This window comes from Phodopus roborovskii, unplaced genomic scaffold, assembly GCF_943737965.1.
Source record: "Phodopus roborovskii unplaced genomic scaffold, PHOROB, whole genome shotgun sequence".
Taxonomy (NCBI): Eukaryota; Metazoa; Chordata; class Mammalia; order Rodentia; family Cricetidae; genus Phodopus; species Phodopus roborovskii.
This window is the reverse complement of record NW_026126629.1, coordinates 2818384-2834220: the sequence shown is the minus strand read 5'-3', so window position 1 is coordinate 2834220 and position 15837 is coordinate 2818384. Positions and strand designations below refer to the sequence as shown.

The window sequence follows — 15837 nt, the reverse complement described above, 5'->3', positions numbered from 1 at the left end:
CAATGTGTGGTATGTGTTCAGGGTAGGGAAAGTTCCACACTATTATGAATTGCCACTGCATTGTTTTTCTGCATCTCTCTCTCTGTTAGTACTTGAGAAATGTGGTTGTAAATGTTTCCTCTCCACCCTCTTTTTGTTCTTTGGGAGTTATTTTTAACAATACTTATTTCTCCGCATATGTGCATAAGACATATTTACATGCTTGTGTGAGAAGCAAAGCACCTGCTGTAGCATGGGCAGGTTCAGATGACGGCCTCAGCTGTTGCTGCTTGTCTTCCACTGTGTTTGAGGCAGGCTGTCTTTGCTGCTAGGCTGTGTACTTGGACCTTAGAAGCAGCAGCAGGTGCATGGCAAGCATGCCCTCCTCAGCTTGTACTTCCTTGTGGTTCTCTTGGAAAGCCTTTGGAACTGCTTCGAAGACTGAAGGATTTCAGCCCCTAGAAACTCACACTGCTGAAGCTCAGCATGTCTTTGGGCCAGCAGCTTCATGGATTTGTCAGACACTCTTTCTATGAGGTCATTCACCTATGACAGATGCAAAGAAATGAAACTGCTTAAGTAAAGACATGGTTGGTTTTCCTGAGAGTGCCAAAGTAGTATTCTAATTCAGCTCATAACAAACAGAGCTTGAAAACAGATTTACCACACAGGGGTAAGACGACCTCATTTCTCCTCAAGCCTGTGTGTGCCTCATTTTAATGGAATTCACTTAATATTTATTAGGCACTTAAGAAATAGGTCCCCTATTTCTTAAGTGATTGATAATTATGCCCTGCTCCATGCTGCCTTACAGGGCAAGCTGTTGAGTTAAGCCTTCTGTCTGGTGCCTCTGAAACAGGAAAGAGACGTCTGCCCATGACCCCATGACTCTACAACCTGCATTTGAAGCTTTCCCACTGTCGGGTCTGGTTTCTGGAGGATGTCTTTCACGCTCTGTTTCTTCTTTTTAAGTGCTGAAAAATGTGGTCTCTTTTTTGATGAATATGGTACCTGTTGTCAAAATGCAAAGCATCCCATTAGGAAATAGCAGTCAGTTCTACACTACCAATCAACACTCAGCCTTGGCCATTCTCACAGAGTAGTTGTTTGTCAGGTAGCAGGTGAAATCTGTATTCATATTCTCTGCACCCCCATGTGTTTCCTTTGTGCCCAGAGCTCTCTTTTAAGAGTCCTGTAGGGTGCAGAGAAATGAGACTACTGGGCTCTGGAAGGAGGGACAGTGTCAGCAAAAAAGCAAGTCATTGGAAAAGACAAGAAGAGTTTGCTATGGCACAGGGAGTGCTGGGCTACTGTGGCCCAGTGCACAGAGAACTCATTACATAGCATCTAGTTGCTCATTTTTCATTCAGTTGCTCATTGTCTCTGTGTCTCCTTATTTTCCTGGCAGTCCAGACATAAAGAAGCCCTGGATTCTTCATGCCTATGCCTGACATTTTTTTCCTTTCCTTGTGGGAAACCTTTCCTGGATGCTGAGGCTTGCTGGCTGCATTCTCCATCCCCTTGTGTGTGACAGTCAGCTGCACCGAGGGCAGTTTGAGGGGGTCACGTTTAGGTCCTACCCTTTCAAAGAGGTGTAGAACCATCTCTGTCCTGCCAGTCTACCCATACTGAACTTTCCCTGATCCATCTAAAGAGCCCATTTGAGGGTTTTGTTTCTCTCTTGCTGTGTAGGCCCAGGCTAGCCTAGAACTCACCCTGTAGCCTAGTCTTGCCTCAACCCAGGACCCTCTGACTTTGTCTCTGGAATGCATCACAACATCATGCTAAAATCTCACTCGTCTCATACCCATATGTTTTTTTCTACTAAGCATCTACTGTAAATGGTGGTTGTTAAGTATTTCTGTGCTTGCTCAGTATGACTGTTGCAGAGTTGGGTGCTGAGGCAGGTTTTGTAAACCAGCATGAATGAGGAGCAGTGGCCCAGAGAGAACAGGCCTTCTGTGGAGGGCACCTCTTTTCTATTCCTACTAGTTTCCCTGAAGCATTGTGTTTCTAAAGTTTCTGATTTTTCAAGAGAAAGTTGTAAACCTGCATTTTTTATTTGAAATGTCCTACTTTTAAAATTTGGACAAGTAATTCATACATAATTTGGGAAGCATTGTGAAAGCTATATAAAACCCTTCTATAACAGTTGACAACCTCTGATTTAATGTCTTTTGGTATGCAGGAATCCTTAACTATAGCCAAAATTTTCTATTGTCTTATCAGTGCCATATATCCTGAGAAGACTTTGTCCTGAAATTGTGATCTTACTGTTCTGAAGTTTTATATGTTGCCTTTCCCAATTAGCTCTATAGCTCAACAGGAGTCGGACTGGTCTATGATGTGAGACTTCCCATACATATATCCATTTGACCTACTGCCATTATACATGATTGTCCTTACTACAGTTTAAAAATTTCACCCTCAATTGGACTGCAATCTCCATAAAAAGCAATACCATGTCCATCAGATCTTCCCTGTAGTTCTCAAACCTAGAAGTTGCCTAGCATAAAGGCACAATAAATACCTGGCAACCCTAAAGTAAGACTCAAACTCAAAGTTGCTATTGTATACTGGCAGTGTAGTTAAAACTACTGCTTCCAGAACCTTCTACAGGGTACAAATGTTTATCTGCTGTTCAGTACAAAAAGACACAAGCAAGATGCAGTTGGTTTTTGTTGTTGTTGTTCTGTTTTGTTTTTGGTGAGTATGTATGTGGGGTGGTGTTGTTAAAACAGTTTTTCTTTATGCAGCTCTTGGCTGTACTGCCGTGTAGACCAGGCTGGCCTCCAACTCAGAGATCTGCCATCCTCTGCCTCCTAAATGCTTACTTAGATTAAAGGCGAGTGCCGCCACCACTCAGCTTGAGAAGCTACACATGTAATTCCATCTAATTTAATGTAGTCATAGGTGGCTATCGAATAGTATTGCAGTTTTTTTTTTGTTTGTATTTTTTAAAATTTAGAATCAGTCTTATTTTACATATCAATCCCAGTTCCCTCTCCCTCCCATCCTCTCATGCCCCTCCCCCATCACACCCCCCATCCACTTCCCAGAGAGGGTGAGGCCTTCCATGGGCCAAAGTCTGTCATCCTTTGTGGGAGGACCTAGGCCCTCCTCCATGCATCTAGGCTGGAAGAGTATCCTTTCATGGGGAATGTTCTCCCAAAGTCCATTTGTGCACTAGGGATAAATACTGGTTCCACTGCCAGAGGTCACATAGACCACACAGGCCTCCTAGGTGACACCCACATTCAGAAGGCTTGGTTAAGAATGTGTTTGGGAGGGATAGGAATCTGGCTCATCAGTACAGTAAATGCTTGTTAGGTATGAGGCCTGAGTTGAATTCCCAGAGCCATGACAAAAGAGAAAGTGGAAGAGAGAATATGAATGAGAACCCTTAGCCTTAATTGGAAACCTGACTCTCCCACTCATTTTTACAAATAAACAAACTCCCAGAGTCATCCGTGGGGAAAAAAGTATATACCTTATAGAACTGTAACCATTTTCTGAGTAGAAAATTTTAAGTACTTAGAACAGCCAGGAACTGTCAGCATTAAGTAAGTGCCTATAATAATAATAGTTCAGAATTCTGTGTTTAAAATAGTCCTCAGTCTCATAGGCAGCCTTCCCAAAATTCCTGAGCACAGACCAAGTCCCAGAGCAAAATGAACATTTCCTGATGTAGACCACAGAGGTTGTCCCCTGCCTCCCACATGCATACATGTGTATGCATACCAACATGCCAAACCATTCTACATACATACAGAAAGGAAAAAACCTCAATGCTTTAAGTTTACACATTTGAATTTCCTATTGGCAGTATTCAGCTTGTCTGCAGGCTGGACATGCCTGGATCATGTAACCATGATAATGTCTTATGTTGTAAATGTAGTCATTTGACTTAATTCACTTTTGAGTTTAAATTAAAATTAAAAAACGCTAATTCAGTTATCTCTTTACACTGGCCACATTTCACTCTCCAACAGCATACGTGACTAATAGCTACTTTATCAGATGAATGACGATGCCTTTGAGGAGTTGCTGTTGTGCAGCAACACCCTCCACATAACATCTGGATTGGCCAGATTCCTAGTGTGTGACTTCAACCTTAGAACGATTCAGTAAGTCCACACAAAGCTCCACACTGTAGTGTAGGCCAAACTGTGGAAGGAGCTGAACAGTTGCGTCAGAGGTAAAAAAAGATCTGATATGGAAAAATACCCTCATTGAGCCTTAAATTCTTGGTGGAAGGACACAACAGATGTACAGGGTTACTACGGGCGAGTGAAGGTAAAAGAGAACCTGGGTTTTAGCAAGACCCAAAGAAACAGGTTGGTGTAGGTCTTTCAAGGCAAGCTGAAGTGAGCACCTTACCTCCTGCAGCCCCGGAGGAAGTGAAGTCACAGATAACCTCTTGGTGGTTCTTCTGGCTCTGAGGAGCCGGTTTTCTCCTGTTAACTCTTCTGCCTCTGCTTCTACAACATCAAGCTGTATAGTTGCTTAAAGAGCAGGAGGAAAGAATTTATGAGGGTCACAATTGCAAACATGGTCTTCCTAAGCAAACTAATTATGGGAAATGGTATTATAGACTGCTATACTGCCTTGGAAACTTTTCTTCCTTGGGATTGAAAATGAAAAGTGGACTTGCTTTTCTGGTATTAAGACCTCTTTCGGTACACACTTGCCTCTTGTAGTGGCCATAGTCTTGCCATGGTGACTACTGTTTCTGGACACTTCACTTTCCCCTGCGTGGTTTTCACTTTGGCGATGATGGAATTAGGAAAAGGGACCTTCAACTATGAGGGTTAAATCAGTGTAATGAAGAAAACTTACCTTTGTTCTCCAGAAATGCTGCCAAGACTCAGTCACTCGTATACCATCTAGATGGATGCCCCATATCTAGGTGCGTTTGTTTGTGTTTATGAGTTTTTATGTTTTTTATTTCTTTATTTTTAAGTTTTTCCTGAATATAGGCAAATGCACCAAATGTATAGTGACCACAGAGGCCAGAAAATGCTATTAGATTCCCCGGACTGTTGTGAGCCCCCATGTGGATGCTAAGAACTGTTCTGCAAATCAGCAGGCTCTCTTTACCACTCAGCTGTCTCACTAGTTCCAACTAGGAGCATTCTTAATTATTTTCCTCCATGAATTCAGTCTCAACTCAGTAGACATTATAAAGGCAAATATAAAAATGCTAGCAGAGAGCCAGTGAGATGGCTCAGTGGGTAAAGGCACTTGCCTCCCAAGCCTGAGTTCAGACCCCAGGGCCCACATGATTGAAAGAGAGAACCAACTCCCACATGAACACACACACATACACACACTCATGAACACACGTGTGCACACGTACACACACCATTTCTAAAAGACTATTTTATTTTACTGTGTGTGTATGGGGAGGGAGGTCTGAAAGAGAAGTACACACTCACAAACCATGGAGCCATAATGCTCCATAATGAATGGGGGCTGGAGAAGGGGCTCAGTTGTTAGAATCACTGGCTCTTCCTACAGAGTACTTGGGTTCGATTCCCAGAACCCACGGCACATAATCATCTCCAGTTTCAGGGGATCTGATGCCCTCTTTGGCCTCTGCAGGTACCAGGCACACAGTATACTGACATATGCGCAGGTAAAACATCCATATGCATGAACTAAAATTACAAATAAAAATGTAATAAAGTAATAAAGTGACACCATAGAGACTCCTAGGTAAGATGGCCAATTAGGAGCTGTCTCCATGTGACCTGGTATAGGAAAAGAGCTAGAATATGAAACTGTGCTATATTCCAAAGACACAGAAGAACAATGAAGAAATTCACAAAACAAACAAAAACAGCCAAAAAGTACTGAAAATGGCTGGTAATATACCAAAAAGGACTAAGCCAAGCTGAACCCAGGCTCCAGCTCCAGGTGCCCATTGGGAATGAGAGAGGGGAAGCAGAAGTGTCATTCAAAATCTAACCTAGTCAACCCTGGTGAAGGGAAATGGGTACTCCCCTCAAGATAGGCCAACAGCCCTCACAAGTGTCAAAAACATTGTAGGTTTTGTTGAGACAGATTTCCTTTATGGACAAGAGAGCAGTTGAGAGGGATTCTATTTTCTCCACTATATGTGATTTCAAGGGCACTGCTGAGGAATCATTGTTTGAAATCAAACTACCCCAGGGCTCTGAGAAGAGCCTAAATTGAACCTGCCACATCCTCAAAAATTGGAGGCAACCCTGGGAGGCAGTTGTGGAGAGCAGAGGGGAGCAATGTTGACAAACTGAAAAGTGTGGGTATTCCAGGCAGAGAGCTTGGCTCAGGCCAGGCAGTGCACAGGGAAAGGTAAAGTCCCCAGTAACAGTCCTGAACCTACAGCCAGTGGCAGGTGATCAAGTCTGGATCCACATATCTGCCATCCTCAGCATTTAAACCCAACTTAAGATATATGAGACCCATATATACATATACATATATATATTTTTTTTAAAAAAATCAGTAGTTCAGTGATTATAAAGCAATAACAGATTTGCCAAAGAAGAAATGAATTCACAATTATGTCAAATAAATAAACAAAAAACAACAATAAATATATAAGAATTTAGCTGAGTGAAAGATTTCCACAGCGAAAACCATAAAACACTAAAGGATAGATTGAAGAACTCACTTTCCTCACTGTATTTATTAGGAGTCTCTCAAGCAGTGGTTCTCAACCTGTGGGTCATGACCCCATCAGATGCCCTATATATCAGATATTAACATTACAATTCATAACAGTAGTAAAATACAGTTATGAAGGAGCAGTGAAGTAATTTTATGTTTGGGGGGTCACTAACACGAGGAACTGTATTAAAGGGTCACAGCATTAAGAAAGTTGAAAGGCTGAGAACCACTGCTCTAGAAAAACAGAACTGATAGAATACACACACACACACACACACACACACACACACACACACACACAGTGAAGGTTTTATTAGAGTGGCTTACAGGTTGTGGTGCAGCTGGTCCAACACTGGCTGTCTACCAACAGAAAGTCAAAGAATCCAGTTGTTCCGTCCACGATGCTGAATGTATGCACCAAGTATACAGCACAACCCCGAAGACTATTCCAATGCCAGTGAAGGAATGGACTTGCCAGTCATAGTAAGGGAAAGCAGGCAAAGAGAAGGGGTGGGGAGTTCCTTCTGCGTCTCTTATGAAGACTGCCACAAGAGGGTATGGCCCAGATTAAAGGTGTATCTTCTCACCTCAAAAGATTTAGATTAAGACGGGGTCTTCCCACTTCAAATGATTTAATTAAGAAACAACTCACGGATCCACCCAGCTGCTTGGGTTTTAGTTGATTTCAGAGGTAGTTAAGTTGACAACCAAGAATAACCATCACACAAGCTAATGAATTTTTATAGTTAATATTCTGAAAATGCACCTATTGCTGAATCCTCTATAGAGTCAGCAAAAATTTCATCAAAATTCTGAAAGCATTTCTCCACAGAAGGAGAAAACATTCTAAAATTCATATGGAAGCACAAATAACCCCAAGTGGCCTAACTGAGCAGAAAGAGAGCCAGAACCATCTAACATTTATCTCGGTCTACACTCCAGTGCCATAGTGACAGAAACAGACTCACCAGCGGAGGATCAGAAATGCACCCACATAACTATAGCCGCCTAATAGTTAACAAGAGTGTCAAAAACATTCACCAAAAAACTAGCAAGCCTCTTCAAGAAAACTGGATATCTACATTGACAGCAACGAGCCCAAATCTGTAGCTCTCCCCATACAAAACGATAGATTCAGAATGGATCAAAGATCATGTAAGATCCCAAACCATGAAAGTCCTACAGGAAAACATATGCAAAACATTTCAAACTATTGACATAGGGACGGTCTTCCTGAATACAGTTCGGATGGTGTGGGAGAAAACAAAGAACCGACAAAGAGCTTGCATGATATTCAACAGTTTAACTAAAATTAATGGGGATGGGATAGAAATTCACTTAGTAGAAGGACCAAAACATCAACAAAACAAAGCAAGAGAGTACCAGATGCTTCACCCCAAGCTAAAACACAGGCTTCTAACTAAACAATGTGAAGTCAGAGTTTGAGTACCACACTTGTCTGGTTGGAGACTACCAAGGATGAAAGTATATCAGCTCCTGGACAAGAAGCAGAGGTGGCTTTTCCAAGCCTGAGTATTATTTAAGAGATTTATGAAGTGCATCTTTCGAGAGAGGGATAATTATTTAAAAACTTCTCGTTTTGATTTATATCTTTATATTAAAATAATAAAACACACACTGCACATCTGACTTGACAACACTTTGAGCAACATCCCCAACCTTAGTGGTATGAGCATTCAGTAGCACTCTCTGTAGGTGACTCTGTGTGGAGACATTCACTTAGCCTTGTCAAACTTCTGAGCTTGGTTCTTTCCTGTGCCCCTCATTATCCCATTGTTACTTATTTCTATTGAGTCTAAGAAGTCAGAAAGGCAGGGTATGTACCCTTAGACAATGGAATCTGTGGTACCACATCTCTGTATCTTTAAAATGGGCACACGTTTTAATCTGATGCTAATTTTTTTTAAATTTTAAATAGCTTTTTATTTACTCAGTTTTAAAATATTTATTTATTTTATGTATATGAGTGACCTGTCTTCGTGCATACCAGAAGAGGGAACCAGATCCCATTACAGATTGCTGTGAGCCTCCATGTGGTTGCTAGGAATTGAACTAAGAACCTCTGCAACAAGAGCCAGTGCTTTTAACCTCTGAGCCATCTCTCCAGCCCCTGATACTAATTGTTATTCAGAGTATATTTGTTGTACATTTTCCCCTTTGTGTTGTGCATACATAAGTTCCTTTTCACATCCATTAGTTGAATTGATTTAAGATAGGGTCAACAAAAAATATCCTGCTAGATTAAGTAGCTCACAGCTTGTACATGTAAATAAACTTTTATGGAGCACTGTCACATATGTGTGTGTGTGTGTGTGTGTACATGTCACAGTGAAACACATTTTATTATGAGCTAACCACAAAAGAAGGATTTTCTTCTTGGTAAGTGAAACAAAAGTGCTTTCGATAGAAATCAGTATCATAAATATCATTAAAATGAATGGGGAATAAAAATAAATCTAGGGAGGGCTAGGAAGAGAGCTGTCTATAAAAAGCTTGCTGTATAAGTGTGAGGACTCGGGTTCAGGCCTCACAACACTTGTGAAAAAGGCAGAGAGGTTCAAACACATGGATCTCTGTGGCTCTGCCACCAGTTGGCCTAGCTTGATCAGCAAGCCCCTGTCTCAAAACAAAAACATGTACGTGGCACTTAAAGAGAAATCTAAGCAGAAAGATTGAGTATGCCAATCAAGATAAAACAGCGCATGGATTGGTACAGATTTGGGTCCTTCGGCTGAAGATTCAGCTAAGTGGTAGAGAATTTTGGGTTCTCTGTATCCAGATAGACTTTCCCAACAGAGTAATAGGATATTGTCTTTGAGCCCGCCAACATTGTGGAGGGGGGAACTCATCATGCTCCTGCCCTCCTGCCTGCCTCCACACACACAGGGGTCACTGGAAGTTAATGGTTGCTGGGAGAGGGAGAGTTACTTTCTTCAAAGGCATAGTCACAACATAAGTTTTGCAAATAAATCTCCACTCATGTTCATGCAAACAACCCTGATTAAACTCAGCAGGTCTCTCTCTCTCTCTCTCTCTCTCTCTCTCTCTCTCTCTCTCTACACACACACACACACACACACACACACACACACCATGAAAATAGGAGGAGAGCTTGTGGGAGAAGGGAGATAGTGACGAAAGGCTTGTGGAGGTAAAAAAAAAAAAAAAAAAAAAAATTCACCCCAAAACATATGCATTCATGAAGTAATCTAAAAATAAAAATAAATACATAGGTTTTAAAATTATGTAAATGATGGGCTGGAGCGATATCTCAGTGGTTAAGTGTGCTGGCTGCCTTTCAGAGGATCTGGTTCAATTCCCAGTATGCATTTTGTGGCTCACAACTGTCTGTAGGTCAAATGCCTTCAGATCTTGTACCCTCTTCTGGCCTCTGCAGAGCATCAAGCAAGCATGTGGCGCACAGACATACGCAGGCAAACATATTAGTAAAATTTAAAAACATATAAACGAAAACCAAGCCTCCTTTATGTCTTGCCAACTATAACTTTCATTCCCCTAATTCTCTGTACACCCTTTACTACTGGAACTAGCTCATTGAAAGGTTGTATTACACATCCTCTAGCAGTAAAGCAAGCATTCTTAGTTTGATTTCCTAATATATGTCCTCATTTATGCACATGTGTGCATAAACATTTAAATTAAAAGTGAGTTTAGAAGCCAGGTAATTGTGGCTCAGGCCTTTAGTCCCAGCAGGTAGATCTCTGTGAGTTCCAGGCCTGCCTGGACTACAGAGCAAGTTCCATGACAGCCAAGTCTATACAAAGAAACCCTACATTGAAAAATACAAACAAAAACAAAGTGAGTTTAGAATGACTAGGTAATTTACTAACCAGACTCAGAGGAACCTTAAAAACAATATAATCTATTTTCTTCTCAAATTTCATACATTTAGTAAGTTATATACATATATCAATGAGCCTACTGAGGAGGACTGTATAGAATTTGTCTCAGCTGACCTAGGTAGAGCCAGAGATTTTACGTTTTATACAAGATCCTCAGAGTTGCCATAGAAGGTTAACTTTTTGTCAGTGTCACAAACTACCTGAGATAACTGACCTATGAAGAGAAATGGTTCTTTTGGCTCAGGTCTTAGATTTTTCAAGCCCATGACCCAGCAGAGCCAGTGCCTTTAGGCCTCTGTTAGGGTTAACGAATAGCAGTGGTGGGTATGGTATGGGGAGCAAAGTCACACTTTATAACCAGGAAGCCAAAGAGAAAGCCAGTGAGTTTGGTTGGATCTTGCATTCCCCTTGCTAGGGCACGTTTCCAAAGACTTAGGGAAATCCCCGTCAACCCCACTTCCTGATAACAACACCTAAAGAGACAAGCCAATGCAAGTGCCTTTGGGGAACAGTCAGCATCCAGACTGTAGTTCATCCTCATTTTACTGCTCCTCTTGGCTACTTAATATTAAATTGCCGTTGGTGTTAGTTACCGTTCTGTGACAGCCTTCTCATCCTAGGCTTGGTAAACAACCTGGGGGATGGAAGCTCCTTGACAAGTCTAGGCAGCAGGCCTTGTGTGTTGGGGAGGGCGGTTTCCCTCTGCCCTGCAGAGCTCTTCTTGCTGGCATGGGCTGACTGGTTTCCACATTTGCAGGGCAGCATTTTCCCAAAAGCACACCTCATTTTCTCCATCAGGTTTTTCTTCTGGTTATTTCGGCTTTCATGAAACTCCAAGTCACTTTCACTCAATGATTCAGCATTGGGGACCAATACATTTTGTTTGGCTAAGTTGGTAGACACAGCTCTATGCCACCTAAACAAAAATTGAGACAGACTGCATTAATGATATAAAAACTTTGAGGGACAGAGGCATGGCTCAGTCAGTAACGTACTTGCTGTACAAGTATGGAGACCGAATGGGTCCCTAGAACATACATAAAATGTTTAGTGGGGGCATGGGGACAGGAAGGTCACCGGGAGTGGCTGAGCAGTCAGCCTAGTGGGAACATAGCAAGTGCCAGGGTATGAGAGACCCTATTTCAAGGGCATAAGGCAGAGAGCCATGAGGAAGACAGCTGTCCTCCTCTGCCCTCTGTACTAACATAAACGGGCACACTCTTCCACACCCCCCACACACACCAGTTGGCTGCTTTTTATTCCTTCAAGAATATCATCTAAATGGATCCATGCACTGTATATCTTTTCAAGCTTCTAGTGTTTGTTTGTCTCTGCTTAGCTTTGTTTGGCGGGGCTGGGGGTAGAATGCACAGCCTTGGAATGCTAGACTAGTATTGAACTAGTAAGTGCTACCCTCAGCTCTAGGGTGTACATGTTTGTTAATAGAATACTCTGGAGCCAATGTTTCCTTTCTTTTCATTGCTAAGCGATACGCCACAATATGCATATACCATGATGTATTTAACCATCCACTTATCAAAGGACATTTTAATTGTTTCCATTTGGGGGCTATTATGAACAAAATTATAAGCTTTTCTGTGAACACAGATCTTCATTTTCTCAGCATAAAATCTCAGCTGTATCATGATATCATTGCTTTGCTATATTATATGATATGATGTTTATATGTTATAAACATTTCTAACTTGGGTTAAAAGAAACTAGTGACCAGTAAGATGTTCCTCGTGCTGGGCAGTGGTGGCCCACACCTTTAGCTCCAGCACTTGAGAGGCAGAGGAAAGCGCATCTCTGTGAGTTTGAGACTGGCCTGGTCTACAAGAGCTAGTTCCAGGACAGCCTCCAAAGCCACAGAGAAACTCTGTCTCGAAAAATCAAAACAAAAACACCCCAAAGACCAAAATCAAAACCAAACCAAACCAAAAACAAAACAAAATAAAAGATGTTTGTCATATACTACCCAATGTATCTCAGGTATCACCTTCCAGCAAAACATTGCTCTAGAGTAGGAACAGATCTGCAGCATCAGAGACAATCGTCATTGGGAAGAGATTCTGGTGGGTGTGTGGTCACTGGAGTTTGAGTATGAGTCTCAGAGACTTGCCCTCGGACTGTACACCCTTTAATTTATTACAAGATTTTTTTTGATTTAATTGATTACAAGATTTAGTTTTCTCATTTGAAAATGGGAATCATCTTAGGAAAAATCTGAACATAGAAAGAAATAGTTTGGCTCCTAATGAAGCCTTCAATATATGACAAATTTTCTGCCTGAGGATAAAACAAGGAAGCACATTCCAGAGGGGAAAGGAGGGCAATTTCATGTGATGGACCTGTCCCATCTGGGAGAAAGACGAGGAAGGAAATAAGCACCTTCTGGGGTCACTAAGCACCCTGAGTCTGTTGCTATAAAGGGTCCCGAGGAGATGCTCCATTTCCTTCTTTATCCAAAGAACCTGTCAGCCAAGACCTGCCTGAGACTCTTAGTAGCTTTAATGTTTTAATAACTTATGCTGCCATAAATATGTATGTAGCTATTCTCACATACAATAGAAATACATTTCAGGATGTCCGTAGATCCTGAAGGTCCTCCATGTAACCTCTCAGGTTAAGAAAGAAAGAAAGAAAGAAAGAAAGAAAGGAAGGAAGGAAGAAAGGAAGGAAGGAAGGAAGAAAACATAAAAAGCAAAAACTTTGCTTTAAGCAGCACTAGTGGCACAAATCTGTCATAGCAAGCAGGAGACAGATGCAGGAGGACTGTACACAAAGCCAGCCGGGGCTGTCACAGAGACAGCCAGCCTCAGAAACCGCAAATAAACACCCATGCCGTGTCTTCTAGCCTTTATCATTGCTGATTTATATAACATGATCAGAGGCGCTAGCTTGCTCCAGGACCTAGGAAAAGAACTTCTGTGATGTCAGGAACAGAAAGGAACACTGCTTTTTTAGTTTTTTGTTTGCTTTTGTTCTTGTTTGCTAATAATGGACTCATTGCTCACCTTGTTTCTCCCTTAAACCCTGCTTTCTTAGTGGAAGGGAACAGCTATACAATATTTCACTTTATACATGCAAGTGTAGAAACTTGACCTGTTTCTCCGAGCAAGCTTGACCTGTTTCTCCGAGCTGTGCCCTTTGGGTCTGCTATGGAGGTGCCTAAATACAATGGAAACTGAATTGCAAAACGGAATTCCAAAATTAAAATGTGACATGCTCCCAGGACTATATATATTTCTTTATGGCTTTGTCATTGTCAAGAAATCCCAGGTCTGAGGCTGTTCTGAAGTTTCACTGAAGAGTGTTCAGTGGTGAAGTAGGATTAGGATGCATATCAACAGCAAACTTTGCTTTAGCAGGGAGCAGAGAGCATTGATTGTAGATGTATATAGAATGCACTAATATTTTCAAATTGCATATTGAGAAGACTAAAATACTGATATTGAAAAAGTATCAACTTAATACTGACATTAATCACATAAGACACATTAGAACTCAAATTAGGGTGGACAGTAAAGCCTTTTTGCCTGCTAAGATAGAGGCTTTAATAACCAAACATGATTTGGACAGCACTCTACATCCCAATCAATGCAGCGATTCCTCCTTCCCGGAACTCATACAGACTGGATCTTCAAATTATACTTTTTAAAGGAGACACCACCTTCTCCAGTCATCATAACGAATCTTGTTCAGTGAAAACCCCCAAAGTGCCAGTGGGAAAGGAAATGAGTCTTTGTTACTTACCTTTCTATCCCCTTCCCTTTGAATGAGCCATTTTTCCTTTTGGGTTGCTGAATTCTTCGGTACTGGCCAATCTTCCCATAGACAAGCTTTAGGGGTTTAGGTAGGTACAACTGGGGATACTCCATTCTGTCAGTTTCACCCATGATAACCGTTCAGCTTTCTTTAGCTCTTGAGCTAATAACTTCTAAACAAATTCATCCCATGACCGACCGAGAGCACTGCCTAATTTTTGGAATTTTCTTCTCTTCCAGGTATGGGACTGGCTGTGTTTTACTTCAGAGGCCTCCAGTGACGCATGTGACATAAGTGTGGGAAATTCCATAAGACCTTGTGAAATACAACACTGGGAAGGCACATTCAGAATTAAAAAGTCACAGTGTAATTGATAATCACATTCAGACATTCATGCGTGAATTCTGTGAGACTCTGTGTCTTGAGCTTTTCTGTTAGACTTCTCAAGCAGGGGAACGGTGTTCCACGGGACACGTACAAAGAGGAATGTTGTTTGACTGTCTCTGTGGTCACTGAAAGGGGTATTTTATTACACCTTGGGATTTCCTTGAAGACTTTTAAAGCACAAGGCTAAAATGTTCAGCTCCTGGACCACATGCACAAACATTATTTCTGCACTTATTTTATGAAGCTCAAATCTGATGTAGGTGAGAATGAGAATTTGACCACAAGGTGGCAGCAGACACTAGGCTATTGGTCAGTCTCACCACCCCCTCGGCCCTCCAGAACTGGATGCTTAGAAAGAAAGCCCCTGGAAAGCCAATAAAAGGTGCATAATTTCCTCTGCTTCCTGTGTTTGTAGCCGCCATCAGTATTTTGTATTATTTAAGTGCATAGCATTTAGTTGAGTACCTTGTTCAAACGCTGATTTCAGTACAGTACATTTGGGACCTAATACGCAGGTCTCGGGTGGTGCTGATAATTTTGACACATGGGGTCCGTATGCTTCAATATCTTGGAGAAGAACTTTAGATGGAGCAAGAGGCTGGGAGTATGACTTGGGGTTGAGTATATGTGTAACACCCCTGAGATTCTGGGTTCAAAACTCAGTACAATGAAAGGAGGGAGGTAGGAATAAAATGTGTAACACTGAGGTGGGCTCCTGCTCTAGCCTGGTGGTGTGACCTGAGTCAAGTCATTTGCCTGTTTGTGCTTACTTTCTCAACTCTCAAATGGGAATGCTGCTGGTGCCATCCATAGCCTCACAATGGGATTCAGGTGAAGTAGAAACTCTAATGTACCAAGAAATGGACCTTAGGGAACATGCTGGACTCTCTGGATGCAGATAAGCTCTGGCCCACACTGTAGGGCCTTGCACTACACTGAACTGCTTTGGTCCCATGGGCTGGAGCCCTTTCCAGGTCTGGTTTCCCTCTAGGTGAAAATATAGGTATTGGAATGAATGATACATAAAAGAGAAATTTTTTTCTACCAGGACTTTTCAGTGATTGGTTTTGCATCTTAATTCTGTTGAATTCAATCAAATACGTGGTTGGCTGTGATTAATTTTATGTCAGGAAGAGAGAGGCATTTTATTTATAGGAATGTGTGC

General features: G+C 41.7%; 1 protein-coding gene across 1 annotated transcript; it reads right to left on the bottom strand.

Moving 5' to 3' along the window:
• Positions 1-327: 327 nt before the first annotated feature.
• Positions 328-14398, bottom strand: CUNH3orf49 (chromosome unknown C3orf49 homolog). The gene is made up of 5 exons (XM_051206831.1): positions 14274-14398; positions 11111-11433; positions 4360-4484; positions 877-990; positions 328-525 (listed from the first exon to the last, which is right to left on the bottom strand). The coding sequence occupies exons 1-5, from the start codon at positions 14396-14398 to the stop codon at positions 328-330; spliced, it is 885 nt and encodes a 294-aa protein (XP_051062788.1).
• Between the last annotated feature and the right edge of the window lie 1439 nt (positions 14399-15837).

Bases quoted from the DNA above. Each gene is read 5' to 3' on its own strand.
- CUNH3orf49 (XM_051206831.1), bottom strand. From the start codon at position 14,398: ATGGAGTATCCCCAGTTGTACCTACCTAAACCCCTAAAGCTTGTCTAT. The intron at 11,434-14,273 runs GTAAGTAACAAA...ATTTTTGTTTAG, and splicing joins AAAGGGAAGGGGATAGAAAG to GTGGCATAGAGCTGTGTCTA. The intron at 991-4,359 runs GTAAGGTGCTCA...TTTTGACAACAG, and splicing joins TTCCTCCGGGGCTGCAGGAG to GTACCATATTCATCAAAAAA.